This window comes from Pseudopipra pipra, chromosome 3 (genome assembly GCF_036250125.1).
Source record: "Pseudopipra pipra isolate bDixPip1 chromosome 3, bDixPip1.hap1, whole genome shotgun sequence".
Lineage (NCBI taxonomy): Eukaryota > Metazoa > Chordata > Aves > Passeriformes > Pipridae > Pseudopipra > Pseudopipra pipra.
In genome coordinates this window covers 20,674,618-20,694,383 of record NC_087551.1, presented here as the reverse complement: position 1 = coordinate 20,694,383, position 19,766 = coordinate 20,674,618, and the positions used below count along the sequence as shown (strand labels likewise).

At 44.2% G+C, this 19,766-nt stretch overlaps 1 protein-coding gene and 1 long non-coding RNA gene across 6 annotated transcripts in view; one reads left to right on the top strand and one right to left on the bottom strand.

The window, feature by feature from the left end:
• The window catches only part of ESRRG (estrogen related receptor gamma), a 397,162-nt gene extending 377,907 nt beyond the window's left edge, over window positions 1–19,255 (bottom strand). The window contains exon 1 of one of the 4 annotated variants that reach the window (XM_064648204.1): window positions 18,830–19,255. In XM_064648204.1, coding sequence (XP_064504274.1) covers window positions 18,830–18,831 — 2 coding nt within the window. In that variant the 5' untranslated portion in view covers window positions 18,832–19,255. Of the gene's footprint in view, window positions 1–462; window positions 483–17,602; window positions 17,624–18,829 lie in introns of those variants that run through there. The other 3 variants (XM_064648200.1, XM_064648217.1, XM_064648226.1) reach the window with 3 other exon arrangements.
• Window positions 42–5,121, top strand: LOC135411064 (uncharacterized). 2 transcript variants are annotated; one of them, XR_010428977.1, is made up of 2 exons: window positions 42–242; window positions 3,434–5,121. It is a non-coding gene; the product is annotated as an uncharacterized LOC135411064 (long non-coding RNA). The 2 variants fall into 2 exon arrangements; XR_010428976.1 differs by having other exon boundaries at window positions 469–5,121.
• Window positions 19,256–19,766: the final 511 nt, after the last annotated feature.

Here is a 19,766-nt window from a genome sequence, read left to right as displayed (position 1 = left end):
CGCGGGGGGCGGTGGCGGCGGCGGGCGCGGCCCGGCGGGCAGCGGGCGGCGGCGGGCGGACGGCGGCGGCCCCGGTCCCCGCGGCCCCGGCCCCGGCTGCGTCCCCGCGCCTCCCTGCCGCCTTGGTAGCGCCGGTCCGCACTCGGCCTGACCCGGGACGTCACGGCGCCTGCCTGTGTTCCCAATGATAACTTGGCAGGAGCAGGGGGAAGCGGCCGGGTTTTTCCTGGGCTCGTTACCGGGTACGTGCACGTTTCTTTCGCATGCGGATTTTTTTTTTATCGTTATTTTTCGGTTTGCCTTTTTTTTTTTTAAGGCGCAGTAACGAAAAAGCCGGGACAGGAAATCCGGGGCGCGGCGGGGGCTGCCGCCCCGCGATGGTGGCGGCCGCTCGCCGGCGGGCGCGGGGGAGCGGCGGCGCGGGGCGCAGGCATGCGTTCATCTCCGTGTCTTTCATTTTACCTTCAGGGTGACATTCAGTGCCGGGCGAGCCTCGCCGGTCACCGCCAAGTCCCATCTGGAAAAAACACATAGAAAACCACGGGGGGGGGGGAGGGAAAAAAAAAAAAAGAAAGAAAGAAACAACCGAGAGGAAAAAAAAAAAAAAAAGAAAAAGGCGACTGCCGAAAAGGGGGGATGGGAAGGGAGGGCGGGGGTGCCAGCCCCCGCCAGGGCCGGGATGCGGGCGGCGGACGGGACACCTCGCCCAGGGGACGCGGGGACACACGCGCTGCCGGCCGCCAGCAGGCCATGTGCCGAGCGGCCGGCGGGGGCGGGGGAACGGGCACGGCAACACACACACACACAAAACCACCAGAATATTTAAAAAAAAAAAAAAAAAAAAAGACGAAAAAAAGAAAAGCGCCCGGAATGCCAGAGGAGGCCGGGCGAGGAGCGAGGATGCCGCACCGCTGCTGCCGTGCAGGCCCGGCGCCGCGCCTCCCCCCCACTCCCCTGCAAGGCTTTGCAGGGGAAGGCGGGGGAGCCCCCGGCGCACAGCGCCCCGCGGCCCCGGGTGAGGGCCGGGATGCCCCGGCGGCGCTGCGGGGCCGGGGCAGCCCGGGCAGTTCGGCAGCCGGCTGGCGCAATGGCGTCGCTGCCGAGGAGAGCCAAGGGCTGGCGCAGACCCTGGCAGGGTTCAGTGAGGGGCTCCTGAGCCATCGCTCCCACCTCTGCTGCTGGGGCTGCCCGGCAGCTACTCCCGAAGGCAGGAGGGTTTGCGTTAAACCAGAGCGAGCTGGAGCCTGCGGCAGCCCCGGGGCCGGTGTGGCCACAGGGCTGGATGTCAGCGGTGTCCCCAGCCATGGCAGGGGCTGGCAGCCACACGCATCCCCTGCCCTGGATTCGTGCGCTTCTCAAAGCCAAATCCTGTAAGACTCCACGAGCAGTACCCCTAAATTCCGAGGACCTTTTTACATGTGGGATTTGACTCGCGTGCAAAAGTATTTCCAGAACTAGGCCTCGCCTAAACTACCCATGGTAGCCTGGGTGTAAGTGCCTCTTCAACCAAAGACCAGTTGTTACCTGCACACTGTTAACATCCCAAACTGCTGCAACACCACACCACCCACTCTGTGACCGCAGAGCGTTCCAGCAGAGCCCTGAGACAAGTTTCCCACTTATGTGTTGCTTTTCACACCACCTACTATAATAACAAGTTACAACATTGCCAATGCCCAGGTAACTAGCGCAGTGGAGTTTGTGAATGGGTGCATGTAGAAGGGCTGAAACTAAATTATTTTTTGCAACTGCCTCTGTTCAGCCTTAATATTAGCATTAATACTTTAATTTTCCTCATTTAAATACAATAAAAGGGAAAATTGCCTTCACTTAATATTGTTACTGATCAGGTTTTGCAATTCCAGTTTTTATAGGGAGATAAAGTCAGGGAGAAGTTAGTGTACACCTTTTTTATTACTGGGCTTTGTGCTCTCAGCCACAGCATATTTTAAATGGTGAGGTCCCTATTGCAGATGGAAAAAGAGTTGGGGAAAAAAGAAATCCTTTTTGGAGTATTGTACCATTCAAACACCATTTTAAGGAGGCTGAAATTGAAAGCACTTTTTTTTTTTTTTTTTAACCCAAGCTACTCAAGATGCTTTCTGGCTTGGCTAGAAAGACAAGTTTGTTTCACGTTTCTGTTTTGGAATTGGTTTAAACTGCTTTTAGGCTAAATTCTTGCCTCTCTTTACTGTCTCAGCAGAGTACAGAGTACATTACTGATACATGTTTTTGATGGACTTGAAAAGCAGTGTGTGCAGCTTGATTGTTGTCTGTATTTCGCCATTCATTTTTAAGTGAGGCTCTTCTGATTGATGTGGGGAATTTGTTTGAAAGGATGAAGGGTATGGCATAGCAACCCAACATGCTCCTTACAATTACACCATACCTCAGCTAACAGAGAGATTTTTCGTTGTGATTGTTACACTTTTAAAAGCAAATTAGTTAATCAAACTGCTATTTTTGGAATGCACTTAAAGGAACATTAAAATGCATTAATTTCATTAAAATAAATGAGCAGATAGGTAGCAAAACAAGTATCAGTCAAATAAGCAAGTTCTCAACTGTGGAGCCAAATTCAGCCCTAGTGAAATCATCCGAGTTGTGCTTGTGTACAGCACATTTAATTTGGCTTCTGCAGTCACACAGCTGACACTTTATTTGGTTGTCAAAGGTGTGTATATTAAAAATGTGTGAGCCATGCTTCTTCTCGAATGTGATTAACCTCTGAAGTTAAATTCACCTGTTTTCCATTTAGCTCAGCTGTGCGGTCCTATAGCATATGCAGTTTCTGGTGTGCGTACACACCAGAGATGCAGAGAGGCATTCCCAGCCCCAGTATTAGTCTAAGGGACGTGACTTGTGTCTGAAGTGGGGGTGCGATGAGGTGGATTTCAGCTGAGGCTGTTCACAACCAGCTGCGTGTATATGCTCCAGTTAATAGGCTGTACTGAAGTCTCTGCTACCATCTTTCATTACTGTTGTTACTCATGCCAGTGAGAGTAAAGGAAAGGTTGGTGTGTCTGTAATCACACGTTCATTTGCTATGTAGATATATCCTCAGAGCCTCTCAGCCCAGGAAAATTATGTTGGAATAAGGTCGGATGTGAATGTAAAGCAAAGCTATGTTCAGATAGTTTATTCACTCTGGAATGACCGAGTTGTTTCCTAGTTTCACTTAAGCCACCTTCAAAGTGGATTAAGGTAATTCAAGAAAGTGAATTCTTATGCTGGCATAAGATGGCATGGGTTTAGTTGGAGGTAATTACTGCAGTGTACCTAATAAGTGTCTTGGAATAATTTGGTGTGTAGACAAATCCAAAGTCCCACAGGTGAAAACGACAGAATTTAGTCTTTCTGTGGAACATGAGGTTAATTTAGCCGAACATTTGACCTACTTCTTTCCTCATGAAGCATATTTAATTCATTACAGGTTTTTTTTCCTCAACGACAAAAACCCCACAACAGGTACGTATTTATGATCAGTGTCAAGATAGCAATGCCATGTGTACTCCACTAAAAATAAACAATTTAACCAGTATATACTCAAAATACCTTTTCAACTGCCTTAAAGTGGACACTAGGTTCTTTACTGGAGAAAATATCAGCTTCTCTATTGTAAATATTTTGAGTGGGTTGTTATAAACAAAAGGAAAACAAATCCCAAAGCTCTCCTCTGTTCTCTTAAACACCCATGATCCATTTGACTGCATTCCATGCATAGCAATATCAACCATTCTAACTCAGCAATATTAATTCCTGAATGAGGAACCTTACAGACTCACACAGAAGGTTTTGCAGAACAACTGGGTCTTCAGGAGGCACCTTAAGAACAGAGAGCTAATTTATAGTTTGCTTACAGAGATCTGAATAAGGAAGAACATATTCAGATCTGAAACCCAGGCAGCTACTCTGCTCTAAATCAGATGTACTGCTGGTATTCAGGAAAGTTACTGAATTGATAATGAGTACATACAGCCTTTTTTGTGACTTTGTGCCAAGCACAAATTTTGTCAAATGTCATTCAGTGTCATCCCATGCCACAGACCTCCATGGAAGAGAGACAACTCTCTGACATGAATTCAAACTCCTAAACAACTGTTTGTTGAATTTTTTTTCAGCATTTTTTCCTTTTTTTTTTTTTTTTTTTTTTGGGGGGGTGGGGGGAAATGAAAAACCAAAAACTATATGCGAAGGAAATTATGTAAGCTCAGCTGGTAAAACAGCAAATTTTTTTGAAAGAAGCATAAATATAAAAGCCACATCCTATAAATTGCTGACCTTTAAACATTGACATGGAAAAAGCCATTAAAATCCATGAAGATAACAAAACCCAACTCCTACTTCATGTGAAAGACTGTAATGTGGCAAGGCAGAGGGTACCAGAGCTCATCCCTTACACCGATTAAGTAGACCCAGCACTGTGTAATAGGCAGTGATGCCAACATAGGATTCTCATTCCTAAGCTCAGTTTATGATTACGAGCATGGTTTTGCTCTCCTGTGCTTACCTTGGTTGAGGATATAGAGAATAGATTACATATGCAACTCCATCATGCCAAACCTGCTTATTTAAGTAAGAAACGTTCTTGCAAGAAGATAAACATTGACTAAAGAAGGTAGAACATGGATAAACAGAAAACAAAAAATCAAGTTCTTGGATTCTGTGGCGCTGGGTAACTTTGACCATGGTCCTGATATTAAGGCTCAAACTAAACTCAGATTGAAGGCAATTAGAGTTTCAGACCATATATGAGCGTGCCTGATCTGAAATCCCTCTTGCATAAAAAATTAGATTAGATTAGTTTATGCTCTGCTTCCACTGAGAGATCTCTGAGTGTTGGAGCCACCTGCACTGGTGGGGTGTCCTGGCTCTCCCCCACTTCTGTCATTACAGGGGAATTACTCATCTAGTGAGGAAGGTGTCTAAGTCTCCGAGATGATGGCACAACACACGCAAGAGGAAATCGCAGTGCACAGCCAATGCAATGAAATGAAGGATCCTCTATGGGAGTTGGTTAGTGGTGCCAATGTTTGATATTTGTCGTAACAACCACTGACTGTTTTGTTTTTTGTTCTAACAATGTGAATTATGCATTAAACATTAATACAAGTGAGTGTACTTTTCTTTTGATCTTCAAGTATAATCATTTCTAATGAGAGTTTATACATAAGCATTGAAACAAATCCCTGAGTCATGTGAATTTACATTGGTTTTACTCTGTGGGAAAGATCCCACATGAGTTACTCATGTCTGTAAAACATAACATACTTATAATTCAGAAGAAAAAAATGAGCTTGCATTTGGCTGTTGGAACATAAATATCTGCGTAGACATTTGGCTTGTACCCTAGGAGTAGTGCAACATTAAAAAGTTAATTTATCAGAGATCAGGATTTAGGGTGGGGCCCTTAACTAATATGAGATCCAAGTCTGCTCAGAATAAGCTCACCTCTTAGTCTGCCATCTGGCTTCCTACAGGAGTTGAACCTAGTGTCAGAGGAATTTGAACTAACTCTAAGGGATCAGAATTTGGCTTGCTGGATACACATAAAAGTTGCCAAACTGCCATCAGCAAGTTTCAATATTGCCTGTATGTATCAGACAAACAGTGCAGTGCTTAGTGGCACTTTACCAGATGCCCTTAACAGCCATCCATGGTGCAAGGCCGACCCAGTCCAGACCAACTGTAGAACCTGCTTGGCCGTATTTAATATCTGTACCTGTTCTTTCAACATCAGTCACGAACGGGGCATTCCATGAAAACATACACACTACGGATTGTGTAACTGCCAAGACAGTTACTTAAAATGCAAACAGAATTTAAGCTCTTTCCCCTTTGACACACTACACAGATATTAAAATAACTAATGATTAAAAGTCTGCACTTCAGCAGCTGTACTGTATGTGCGAGGTACATACGACACACTGGGGAAAGTACAGGTGCAAAACATACATGATGGGCCTGATCCCTGGGTATACAGGTACTCACTACAAGATTTGCAAAATGCCTCTTGCCTTTCCAAAACAGACCTCAGTGCCAAAGGTTGCAGAAGAAGACTGGCTGTCAAGAAGGTGTTATGTTTAATGGCAGATAGGCTCTATCTCTGATTAAGGTCACATCTCAGGAATTCTCAAAAGCCTGTTAATATATTTTATTCTTAATATATAAGTGCTAAAGGAGTCCTGGAAGCCAGAGATCCAGGATGACCCCACATCATTCCATGTTCTCACAGGAGGCTACAGTCATGCTCTCTGCTGCTTCTTTTCTCTTGCCTGAATATCCTGAAATGCTGATGGTGGAGCTTCAAAAGGAAGAGCAGAAGAAGCCTATGCATAGAATAATTTATATACTGGAAGAAGAGCAAACATGAAACCCTTCATCCCTGAACGCAAATTCTCCAGCTGCTGTATTTCATATAAAGACAGATGTACTGATACTAATGCAGCCAAGGAGAAAGGTTGAGATTGCAGAACTTCACCTGGCATGTTAAGTTTAACGATAAATTGGTCAATATTGGATTTTAAACAATTTCTTATTGAAGGACCTCAACTGCCTCAACTGCATCTAGACCCTGCTTGAAGCACACTGATAATAACCCAGCTTGAGAAGTTCAGTGAGTGCTCTGACTTCTCAGAATGCGTCAGTACATCCCCGGGCACATACAAAAAGCTGCTCTTGCATAGATGTGATAGATATAGGTAGAAAATGGTGTACAGAAGCATGTAGGGAGGTCTTTCTGAGCATCAGCCAGGGTGACAAAGCCTGTTGGACCATGGATTCCCAGGCTGTGTTCACAACCCTGGAACGCCTGCTGGAAACACTCCCCTGTAATTTAGCTCATTTGGTGTGCATTAAAGATGCTCATTTCTAGACCCCTAAGTGAAATGTGATACTGAACCCATCCATCCTCTTATACCAACAGGCATATATCTAGCAGATGGCCAAGAGGCTGATGGAAAGGAGAGAACACCAGTTTTAATCCAGTTGTTCATTATGGAAAATTATGAGAAAAGTAAAAGATCTCATTCCACAGACCAAGACGTTTACTTATATTTAACTGTGTAGCCCCAGACAAAACTCTGAATTCCATTACTATATGTGAATGTTATGGTGTGGTGAAGTCTTATTTGGTAATTATCGGGTCAGAGCCACAGACTAGAAAACAGATTTGCAGCCCAACTCACATGAAATCAGTGGAGTCATACCAGTTTATACTAGCCGAGAATCCAGTCGTCAATTTCTAATTAAAAAATTGAGAAATTGCAGTTTTCTGTGATATTTTGGTCATACTATACGGAAAAAGCAATGAAGTAACAAGTTATAGATATTTATATAGCCAACACAGAAGCAGAACCAATGTGAAATCTTTAACAATGAAGTCCTACGACCACGTTATTACATATTTCAGCACTGGTGCCATGTGGATTACTGCTTAACTTTAGGGCAGCAAGGTAAGCTCATTTTCTTGCCTTTGTCTTTTCAGTCACCATTAGGGCTACAACCTTCCCATCCTCCCAGTACAACCCCCAGGGAGGGGGGTAGAAGTTACACAATAGGTGTTTTTCCGTGGGCGGATGTCTAAATGTGAAGAGAAACAATTGAATTTTAATGACAATTTTGAGACGCTTGAAGTTCATTTCTGGGCAGTGCAGAAATTAGTAGTTCTTGCTGCTGCCAGAAGCTGCATGCTCTCCTCTCCTGATGTTAGCAGGAATTCAGGTCCTCGGCTTTTGGCAGAAACAACTCCCAAAGTAGTTGGTCCTTTTCTCATGTCACAAAAGGCAGGGTGAGAGACCTGCTGCTGTCAGATCAAACTGAGTAGCAATGCAGAGAAAGCATGACAAAAAATAGGGTGTCTGCCCCAGATTTACACTACCAGAGATACATTCTCATTAGGTATTTACAGCATAGTAGCATTGTCCACGGTAAGAAGGTGAATTTGTTAAGTGCTGCACAAAACATTTAATCAGAAAAAATTCCTGCATACAAAAGCCCTACAAAAAAGATTGCGGAAGGAGTGTGGCAAACAATGGGATATCCTGGGGAAAAAAGTACACCAGTAATTGCAGCGAAGGCAGCCAGCTATGGAGGCTTTTCCTACATGCAGGGTAATGATAATTCTGCCAAGGAGGCAAGTTGTTTATTTCCTTTTTAGCTATGACATTTCCTTTGCATTACTGAATCATGGTTTGCTAATAGCTTACAAACATCAAGTTTATAAAGCTTTAGAAACCTTGTCATATCTTCGATAATATGTATCAATTTATCAAAAGCTCTGTAAAAATATGTAATCCAATAGGTTATGGGGTTGGGCTTGTTTGGGTTTGGGTTTTTTTAATAACTTCAGTAAAGAAGGGATAATTTTAGTCTTGTTTTTGTCTTCTTAGAAGATTCAGATACTAATATAAATGATAGTCCCTAAATCTATATGTATCTACTTGTAGATGAGGAAATAGAAAATATAAGATGCTTCAAAATAGTGCCAGTCATTTAATCTGCTCTGTAGTTGTATGGCACTGTGTCAACCATTTTCACCAAAAGCAGGAGACCCACTGCAGAGCACTGTCTTTTCAATTTTGGGCTAGACAATCATAGCCCCAAAGAGGTCATGAAAGGGATCAGCCTTCCCCATGTTACCCCTCTGGTCAGATGGCAGCTCCAACCAAAAAGAGAGAAGAAAAGAGGACAGCCGTAGGCACCTGGCATTGCCTTCTTGCACAGAAAAAAGCAGGCAGGGGAGGAGGGACCTGGTGTCCAGCCAGGTGTGGCAGGTCTTACAAGCCGGGCTGCCAAGCTGGAGCTCATCCTCTGAATGGGATTCTGCAGGGGAAGGCATGCAGAAGGTAACATTGGGAAACTGCTTCCCTTGCAAACACTTCTGTGTCCCCATTTACCTTCTCCCACGAAATGGCTGAACATACCTCTTATTTGGCTGAAAATTTTCAGCCTGGAATTGAAAATGTTGCTGTCTGTGTCCACCAGCACACTACAAGGCATAGGTAAAATATCATTGCTCAACATGTTCTTGCAGTTCCCTTATACTGAAGCCAGTTCCCATCTTAGTTATAGGAAAATTTAAAGAAATGTCAGGAAGATTCATTTTTCTGACTGATACCAATTGATTTCTTCCTAATTAATACTGTTTTTTATATACACTACCCAGAGTTTAGTTGTGTCTATTGTTTCTTCTACTTATTTCAACAAGGATAATTTTACTTAGAAGAAATTTTTGCACTGTACTACTGGATACTATGGTACAGGTTGTTGCAGTAAAGCAATTTCACAACTTTAGAGACTTCACCATAATGTTTTGCTAGTGAATTTTTTCTGAGAGGTAGAGGCACAAGCTCACAAATGCCCCATCCAAGCCCTTATAGAGCCATCCTGAGAGCCCAGTGATGTGCTTGTCAGGCTTGCACACAATGTCTAGTCTCAGCCCCTGCTTCAAGCCCTCGGGAGATGGGTTTTCAGTTAAGACTACAGAAAAAGGAAAAGCATGGCCACAATCAACAGTCAGTCATTTTAATAGCTGTTAATGTAAAAAAACATATTCCTAACCTTACGTATTACAGCCAGCTACACAGTAGGAGATGTGGTTTTGCCTGAACTGGTGATCCTACCATACATAAATGCAGTTATGCTTAAGGAAGGTGGGATGCCACAGTTTCAATAATTTCTTCATTCTACCAAGGTTACTTTGGACCCATACAATTCCTCTTTTATGTGGCACTTCCTTTAAAGCAAATTTGTCCCCTTGAGTAAATTTTTCCTTGGCTGTAGTGTGAGATATAGATAGATAGACAGATGTAGATACATATATGTATGCACACACATCTGTATGTGTCATAGATATCTATATTTATCACACTTATTCCATTGAATAGATGTTATTATAGATTTGAAAAAAACCCAAACAACAACAACACCAACACCAAAAAAAGTACAAATTTCTCTAATCAGTGTATAAGAGAAGTTGGTATCACCCAGTTTAGAAGTAAAAGCTGCATTTATTTTTTTTCCCCATGAATACACCACCTACTGCAGAAGCACCTGATGTCAGTAGCAGGATACATACCCATAAAGCCTAAAAATATTTAACACTTTCTACAGATACAAATACATAATATGAAGAACTCCAAGTATCCTTTGAACATGGAGGAGTCACAACATTGTATCCTACTAAAATGCATACTGCTTCCAGTGGTTTTCACCTGGACAAGATGAATAGGGAGGAAGGGAAGGAGGGAGGGAAGCAAATTATTCAGAGAAAATTCAAGTTAGAAAAAGAAAAAATATTTTCTTATTTAAAGTTCAGACATCTGCACTCTTTTAATGTCTTGTTTAAAGAGCTATATTTTACATTACAAATTTCAAGTATATTTTAGATATCTTACTCTTTTCATGTGAATACAAAAATATGAATAATAAAGTAAAAAAAAATATATTAAACAGTGATACGATGTGTTCAGAAAGCATATGCATGGAGTTGCCTAGTTCAGTTCTACTTGAATATTTTCCTAACTAGGAGAAAATGTGTAAGTTCCTCACCCATTTCAGCAACCATCATTAGTGGACGTTAAACTTAGCAATAGTTCATTGGCAGATTCCCAAGAGTAGCATCAATGTAAGGATTTGTATCTGATATGGGAAAAACTTTAAAAAAAAATTCATTGTTATCCTGTATTTGGATGAAGGTTTGAAATAGTTAAACACAAAATACCAAAGATGCTGCTCATGGACGTGCTAACTGTTTTGGGGGAGGGGGAGAGGGAGAAGGACAAACTTACTACTACATTATGAGAAATATAAAAATATTAAGTAAAGTCTTTGAAGAAATTAAGGAACCATAGCTTTCAACAAAGAAGATTATATTAGTTCTATGTATTTCTGCACAACAAAAACAAAACATTGGCTGGGATTTCTGAGCATTTCCACAACCCAAACAGTAAGAGGAAGCTATTCAAAGTCACGAGACTGTCAGTGTTGACTGCAATGGAAACAGAACAGAGCTTTTGTCTTAATCAGTTACTTAGAATGAATTAATACTGATTTGTCATCTTTTCCCCCTCTGTGCTTAGATGTACATTACTGTACATTACTGATGTACGTTCAAAAAACCCACAGATAGGCAATAACACACCATTCTTGCAAGTATTTTGAGGGAAGGAGATTGCCTATATTATGCCAGTGCTGTACTTTAGGGTCATGAGTCGCTGAGAAAATACAGAGAAATTCTTATTTTTGTGCATTGAATAAGAAGTCTTTTGTGACAGAATATAAATATGGGGAAGTAATTTCTAAGTTACTATTCCATTTATTAAGAATGACAAAATTTGAAGCAGTTTAAATACTTAGATGGAAGCATGTCATTATCACTAGTTTTTGTTGCAAATGCATTTACTACATTCAGTCAACATCCTAGGCATACTCCTATACCTGCATGATGAAATGAGCTCCAGCTCTCTCCATACATGACATAACAGTAATGGGGGAAAAAAGTAAATCTAAATGCTATTTATTCAGTAACTGAACCTTAGCCAACATGTACCACTATTTACTATAGTTAGTGGTAATTTTACACAAGTAGTAAGCACATAAGGCCCTTGTAACATTTGAATGCCTGAGATTGGATTATCCTGTAGGCTCTTTTAGTTTTTTTAAAGTACATACCGATAGAATTAAACATGGGCATTTAGAAGAAAAAATATGTTAATTTTGTTAAGACTGAGATAAACTAATAAAAAAAAATTAAATACAATATTAAAGTTTTTAACTGTCCATTCTCAACGTAACTCCTATAGTTATGTGCTTGCCTTTCCTTTGTGGAAAGATCTAATTTTCTGCAGGGATATCAAAGGACCATTTTCTTAAAGGTAGTGAGCCAACATCTACTAAATGCAGTGTGACATGCTGTTTATCTTTCTTGTAAACTTAAGACTTTTCCATTTAAGAATAGTATAAATGAATCAGTATTCATTCACACCTATGCCTAGATGTATCTATTATAAAGCAGACAGTGTTCATTTTTAATGTCCTCCTTATTATGATTTTATGCCATATTCCTCTGCACTGCCACTATTTGGAACTGCTCAAGGTATAATAATAAATGCAAGGGAAGTAAAACTAAAAGCAGTGTATTTTTCCTCTTATTTGCTACAAGCATTTATTGACAAACAAAGGTGAAAAAATGCAGAGGTCGTTTAAACAACTTGGTAGTTTAGCAAACTACTACAATTCAGAAGTTTTGTCCCCTGCTCAAAAAAAACGAAGTGACAAAATCTCAAACAATATATGTTTAGGTTTGCACTCTGCAATATTTAGTAATTTATATTTGATGTCAGAATTTCCAAGGGAAGTAGTCAGATGTTGTGTGTTTTGGGTTTATATATATATATATATATATATAAATATATATAAATTTCTCGTCTATTTAAAGAAAATCTACATACATCAGCAAAAAGCATGAGCGAAGAGAGAAGGCTAACTAACCTGTGAAAAAATGAAACCGTCCTTTCTTCAGTGAATGCTTTTCAATTGGAAAATAATTTTTCTCATGCTGCAGAAACCCTCTATTTAAACAAGTACCCACTAACATCATTTGTCCCTCTAATCATTGTTATTACTGAGACAGAAGCAGCCGTTGTTGATCACACAGAGCATTCTGTAAGATCAGCTTTTCAAATTAAACTTATATTCTTCTCGGTTGTCTGCCTTTATTTAGTTTGGAACACAATTACAGCTGTACCTTGGTTAACTTCTGGTGGTAAGGCATTTGCAGAAGCTGTTGCTCTCAGTAACATTAGTTGTTACTGATTACAGTATTGCTTAAGGCAGATTCCTTGTTGTAAATGGCATTGAACATTTTTACCTGGATATTGCAACACCACATTATGAGCACTGGGATATAAAAAGAATAGTAAGTAATTCTGCTGGCCTCTGGATTTAAACAACAAGCTAGTAGACTTGTGTGTGGAGACACAGCTAGAAAGTCAAACTATCACCATGGTATCCAGTACAATGTTTGTATCTTTCTCTGATTTGCTAGTGACCAATCGTCACAGTCAAATGTGAACCACAGTCCTAAATAATAAAGGTCAAATTTTTCATGGACAACTTCTGTGTTTGAGTTGCTACCTTGAAATACCTAAAGCTGGATTTTACAGCAAGATTCCCAGACGTTTCACTGGGATCGTATCCCATCAACATCAGGAAAAACCAAAGCCAGAAGAACAGGCCCCACATCATCTCAAATCAAACCCCATTTCATTTGAAAAATGGATCCTGGGGTTTAACATCTGCCAAAAGGATGGTCTGGTCCTTATTAGTATATTCACATTAAAAAAAAAATCCCAGTCTGGAACATTTATTTAGTCAACCCCAGTCTCATCTGATCTCATTTCTCAACTTTGTTGGATATCAGATAAAAATATATAAAAATTCTGGAAACTTACATCATAATAACAAACAATGTTAGCCTTTCTATATAATACAAAATTTCTGCAAATATAATTTGTTAAAAATAATTTTATAGGATCTCTACATATATAAAAGTAGTAAATATTTATGGATATTCTCGTGATTACAAGAATTACATTCATGCAGGTTTTCAACAAAACCCAGCATGCTCTGTTCATCCAGTCTATCCTCGGTTATAAAGGTGAGAGTGTAGGAGCACTGTTAGGAAAGTCTGCTGGAGTTCAGGACTTTCACCTGGCTCCATCCGTAACATGCTGGGACCTACTCCAATTCACCATAGCAAAACTTCCTTTTATGTCAGCTTTCCTAATACCTAACTCATTCAAATAAAGTGTTTTTCTACTGTCATATACTGGGGGAGAAAAAAGATTCGTGGGATAACTGATTTGAGAAGTTATTTGTGATTTCTTAATGCAAGGTAAAATAAGCTTGTAGTTCTCTCACATGTAATTATGAGTAGTAAAGAGAGGATAAGGCTACACCGTATTGTACCAAATAAAGATGTTTTCCTTTTCAAAGGAAGTTTTGGTATTATTGTCAATACCAAACCATGCTGTGATCTCCCATTAATCACACTAAAGCTGTCTCTTAAGCTGCAATGTTGCTCTGTGAAGATGTTCCATCTGCTTTGAAATTAAGCACCAACTTGTTTAACTCCTGACAACACTTTACCATAACCCTGTCAAGCAAGCACAAAAATCAGTGAGAAGAAAATGAGGGAGCCGAATCCATTCTGGAGTTGTACATCTCAAACCAATACATGTGCCCTAAAATCTAACATTCAGAAATCCTTCATCACTGCGACCTACCGCCTCAACTCATTACGATACGTTCACCGATTATTTTTATTTTCTTCCCTTTCCAGTCAGAAAGGACAGAAAAGACACTTGCCCCCCCCCCCCCCCCGAACGCTTTTAAATGGTGAAAGGGGGTGACCGGTCCCCCAGGACTGTGGTGTGGCCGAGGGAGCCCCATCTCCCCCTTCCTCCTCAGCATCACTACAAGCGCGACCCGTCTCCGGCACCACGCACCGACCCCTTGGGCAAGCCAGATAAAGCGACAGGATTTAGGGAATGGCTCTCAGCCTCGCGAAGGGATCCCCATCCTCTTTCCCTACTCCTGTATCCACTTATTGTAATTCCTCAGCTTTCGGCAACTTTTCTGCGCGTCGGCAACACCCCTGGAAACTTCGAGAGGGAGAACAAAGGGGCAAAGAACAAAGAACCGGGCAGGGGAAGGGAGGGGAGGGAGGGGGAAGCCCCCCTCCTTTCGGGTCAGCCCAGAGACCCTCCCCTCCCGCCGCCGCCCCAGGGTCAGCCCTGCCCGCCCCACGGAGCCCCCGGCGGCAGCGGCCCCGGCGGCGGCTCAGTGGGGGAAGCCCCGGGGTGGCTGTGGACACCCCACTCGGCCCGTGAGCCTCACACAAACCTTGCGAGGGCTTGCTCGGGGTCTGGTTTGTGCCCGACCGCGAACCGCCCGCTCCTGCCGTGCCCTCACCGATGAAATAAGCGGGTGGGAGGCTGCCCGGCTCCCCCCGCACACAGCAGTGCCTTCCCGCCTGTCCTGTCCAGCCCTGCCCCAGCGAGGGCCCGCACCGGGCGCCCCGAGCATCCCCGGCAGCATCCCCCGCGGAGACCCGGGGGGGGAATCGCTCCCCAGGAGTGCAACACGTGCCCGACCCCACAGTCGCGGTCCCAAAGCCGCGGCCGCTCCGCGGGGCGGCTTGTGGGGCTTCTGTGGACCACCAGAAACCAGCGAGAAACCGAGGCGAAGAAGCTGTCCCGTTTCTCTGCGGGGATCCCGTTCCCCTCGCAGCAACTTTTAACTTTACTTAAGTATCACTAAGCACCCTTTTTTGATAGTCTGCTTCCCTCACGTCCCCTCTTACCGAGTGCGACCCTTTAGCAAGCCTCCTGCTTCCTCTATTATCAGTTAAATAACCTTGAAGAGCTGCAGGTGCCCTCGTTACCTGTTGCTATGAGGCCCCTGCCCTCTTATCGGGGCATAGGAGTAATTAATTCTGGTTTAATACTGTGATCACACTGTGTTGGCTGTGGGAGGTGTAAACCCCGTGTGGCTCCGGGCAGGGAGGGGGAAGGTTTGGGCAGGACAGTCGTGCCCGGCGTCGCTGCCCGACCTCAGAGCGAAGCCAGGGGGGCAGGGAAAGCCAAACGCCGGGAAGAGCAGCAACCCTGTCATTAGGGACCACACGCACTAAGTGCCATCCTGCAGTACTTCTTAGCGAAGGGCAGGGAATTATCATTATTCTTCTCGGGCAGGCATTTCCAATTTGGAGTTAATTGACGCGGTTCTTCTTTTGAGTAATAACCAAAGGGAATCCGAGCTTTAAGCTTTACCCTAGAAACTTTCAGAGGTTTTTCCTTTTTTTTTTTTTTTTTTTAACCTTTCTTCCTTTTTAATTTAAGCTAGAAGTGAGCTAACAGAACTTCGCTTTCCTGAAGGTGAAATTATTACTCTAGTCCTTAATCGGGAGCAGAAACAAGCCGCGAGATCAGTAACTAAGGTGCGATTCAGGTGCTTGCGGGACGCGGTCCAGGAGTGGTTCCGAGTTCAAAGCGGGCTGGCCTGAGCTGGCCCCGCCACTCCTAAACCCCGCGAGGGAAGAGCCCCTCGTCCCGCAAGACCCTGCAGTGAGCATCCCTCATTAGAGAAATCAGAGAACGGTGGGGAATGGCTTAAACTGTTTCAAAACTTTAGGTTGGAGATTGAGGAGCGTGAGGCAGAGCTGAAACACGGGTTTGAGTGAAATGCTGCCCTGGGAACGGGAGTAAAACTTGAGCGCAGCCTGTGCCCTTAGTTAACTAAAGCCAATTACCTGTCTCCATATAAAAGGTTTCGCGTATGGTTACAGCTGAGGAAATACGAGAAGCTGATGAGTCTGTTTTGGTTATGATTTAATCAAATAAATTAAAGGAGAAGGGTAAGGATACGCCCAATTTGGAACTTCAAAAAAAAAAAAAAAAAAAAGGGCATGAGTTTTGAGGGACGCTCTCTGTCCGAAGCCTTTCCTATTGTACAGAGCAAAGCGAGGCTCTGGAGTCCACTCATCTCATTACTGCTGGGTATTTAGGGTTTCTCTTTTCCTCCCAATGGAGTAACCTTTCATAAACGATTGCAATTTCGAGGGGGAAAGGTGAGTAGGTGCCAAACCAAGCTGGGGGTGGGGCAGAATTTTGCGTTTCAAGCAATTTAGCAGACAGTAATTCTGCTTACAGCAGAGAGGTAGGTGGATACTTGAAAACGTCTTCCACCGGAGTGTCCTACTTTGGCAATTCTAATTAAAACAAGGTTTAAAAGATGCAAAGAAAGAGCAAGCCTTTTGCTTTTTTTCCAATGGGCGTGGGGGATACCGTCAGGCACAAAGAGTGCTTCCAGCTTGTTCTAACGTGCACCTTTGTTTAAAAGAAAAAAAAAATAATCAAGCTCGTCCTCTGATTTCAACTAATGTATTTTTAACTGGATTTCTTTCCTCTGCTTTGTGTGATCTGATACTTACCGTGTAGCCCTGGCCCACTTTCAGCCCTGCGGGTGCCCTGCATTGTGTGCGTGTCTGAAAGAAAAGGGAAAAGTCTTCCATCTCACACCCTTTTGCCCTGTACCTGTGCTTGGGAATTGAATCGTGTTCAAGCTAGTGGTCAGTGAAACCCGGATTGTATTCCCCTTCTCTCTGCCTAACCCTAGAGAAGCCGTGACTTCATAGGTCCAGCAAGGCTAGTATGGCTGTGATCGTCCAGCACCTCGGATCAATAAAGCAGCCAGTTTTTTTTGACGCTTCTTTTCCACGGCAGCTTATTGAAAAGGAGCCTTTACCGCCACCTATAAATAGCGCTGCATCCAAGTCACTTTTTTTCCCCTCTTTTTTTTTTTTTTCCCTCTCCACGTAAAGTAGCAAAGTTCTAACAAAGATACCGCAAGTTCTCCTGGCTGTTCAGCGAGGGCTCGCCCCAGAGGGGCTGCACTGGGGGTCCCGGTGCCAAAGGCTGCGCTGCTGCCTCCAAAGGGGGGGGGGGTGCTCCGGCGGAGCCAGCCCCAGCCCCGCACCGGCTGCCTTTGAACTTTGTTCACAGGCATTGGAGAGAGAGGAGCGAATACCGATACTCACCGTGCTCTTTGGCTTTCCAGGTGTAACTCCGTCTCTCCCTCTGCTTTGTGTATAAATGAGCAGAGGTTACATCCCAGGCACGCGGTATAATTGCCCTGGATAACCCCGACCCTGCTAGTTTAATGCTACGCTAACCTGAGAGTGTGTGATTGGAGCTCGACTGTTGGCTTAGAAAAGCGCCTCTCCACGCTGGAAACTAATTCGCTTTCTCTGTTCACACCCCAGCCCCTCTCCAAGCGGAGTCTTCCAGCCCTGCATTCCTGCACAAATTAGGACACCTACCTTTCCGAGAGCCACGTTCCCTAGCAAAGATTTCATTTTTCCCCACTCTCGAATCAACTGCAATTTCCTTACCCACGTGTCATGCCCTGTCTGCTGCGTGGGGCTTGATTTCACGCCCTGTGCCACGCCGAGGGCTGGGACTGCCTGCCTGGAAACCGCCGAGACCTCGCGAAGGGGAAGGAAGGAGCAGAGGTGGGGGGGGACGCGCTGCCTATCGCCTTCCTTGCACCTCGCTGCCACCTCGCCGGGGAGGGGCGGCGGGGGCGAAGGGCCGGGGCGCTGCCACTCTCCCCAAAATCGCACGCTCAGCCCGCAGGACCGGGCTGCTCTCCGGGCGCTTTCTACCTGCCTTGCACAGCGGGCTGGGAGCTGACGGACAGTCATTGCTGTACGCGGAGCGATCAAACCCCCTTTGCTCCCCGCGCTCTCTCTCTTTATTTATTTATCTGTTTATTTATTTATTTGTAATTCCCTTTCAATTCCCCCAAATGAGGTTTGATAAATACGCTGTCTGCGCTGATACCGGTGTAGTAATTGTCAGAGGGTCTGAGCGCTCCAGGAAAAGAAAAGCGGAGGAAGAGCGAGGGATCAACCTCCGTTATCTCGCTGTTACTAATTCCCAGCCGGCTCGGACTCAGGGGATAAGGCGATCGCTTAACAAACCCTCCTCCTCTCCCTTCACCACTCCTTCCTTCCTTCCTCTTCTTCGGCACATTTTCTCCCCCGCGCTCGCCTACGTTTCATTCCTCCTCTTCGTGAGGAATAAACCGTGCGAACTCAAAGTAAAGAGAGAAAAAAAAGAAAAAAAAAAGGAAAGGTGGGTGGGAGGGATATAGGAGGCGAATAAAAAAAATAAGGAAGGGGAGGGAGGAAGAAAAGGACAGAAAGTGTCTGTGCCTGATCGCTGACCATCTGTGCAAAAGGTGATCATTGTTAGGTACTCACATGGCTGGTGGCAGAGCAGCTCTTAGCAATTAATAAGTCTCTCAGCTTGAGCTCTTCTTTCCCCTTTTGGATGGCAGCGCTCTCTGCGTGGCTCGCTCTCACTCGCGCACACACACACAAACCCGATCAGATGCTTCAGGACCGGCCACTTTGCGAAGGGAACAACACGGGAGGGTTTGTATTACTCCAGGTTCGTGTGTGTAGCCTATAAATAGCGAACTTTTTGATGGAATCAGCTAACAAATGAGAGGAGAAGGCGTAATTTTGCGCAGGGAGCCCCCCTTTCTCTTTGCAAGATTAAAACCCCCCAGGCAGCAGACAGAGCTAAAGTTGTGGGTGTGTAGAAAGGAATTTCACTTTATTGTGATCGCGCGCGAGATTTTTGTTTGTTTGTTTATTTCGGGGGTTGTTTTTGTTCCTCCCACTACCACGACCCACCCCCCCCCCCCAACCTATACGTTACATCCTCCTCCCTGCCTTCCCAGCTAGGGGCAGGAACTGACCCGGATTAGCACCGACTTTAACTCCAAGTTGGAAACACACGGTGCGTTTTCGGCTTTTTTTTTTTTTTTTTTTTTTTTTTTTTTTTTGTAGTGGTGTCTGTTGTTGTTTTGTTTTGGTTGTTTTTTTCTTTTCTTTTTTTGGTGGTGGGGGGAGATGTCCACGCGATACCGTGTGGAAGTGCAAAAGGCGGGCAGGCAGACTCCCCTGAACGTGCCGTCACTTTGAAAGCAAGTGAGGAACAGAAAGAAAACAGGTCGGAATTACTGGGGGGGGGACGGGAGGAGAGGTGAGAGGGCGGTACTTTGGTAGGGACAAAGTGTTTGCCTAGGGCTTTGGGTCAGTCATGGAGCGATGGACCCACTCGAGAGAAAGCCCCACGAAACACGTGGCTGTGGGGTTTCCGCGGTGCGGGCCCCCCACACCGCCCTCCCCA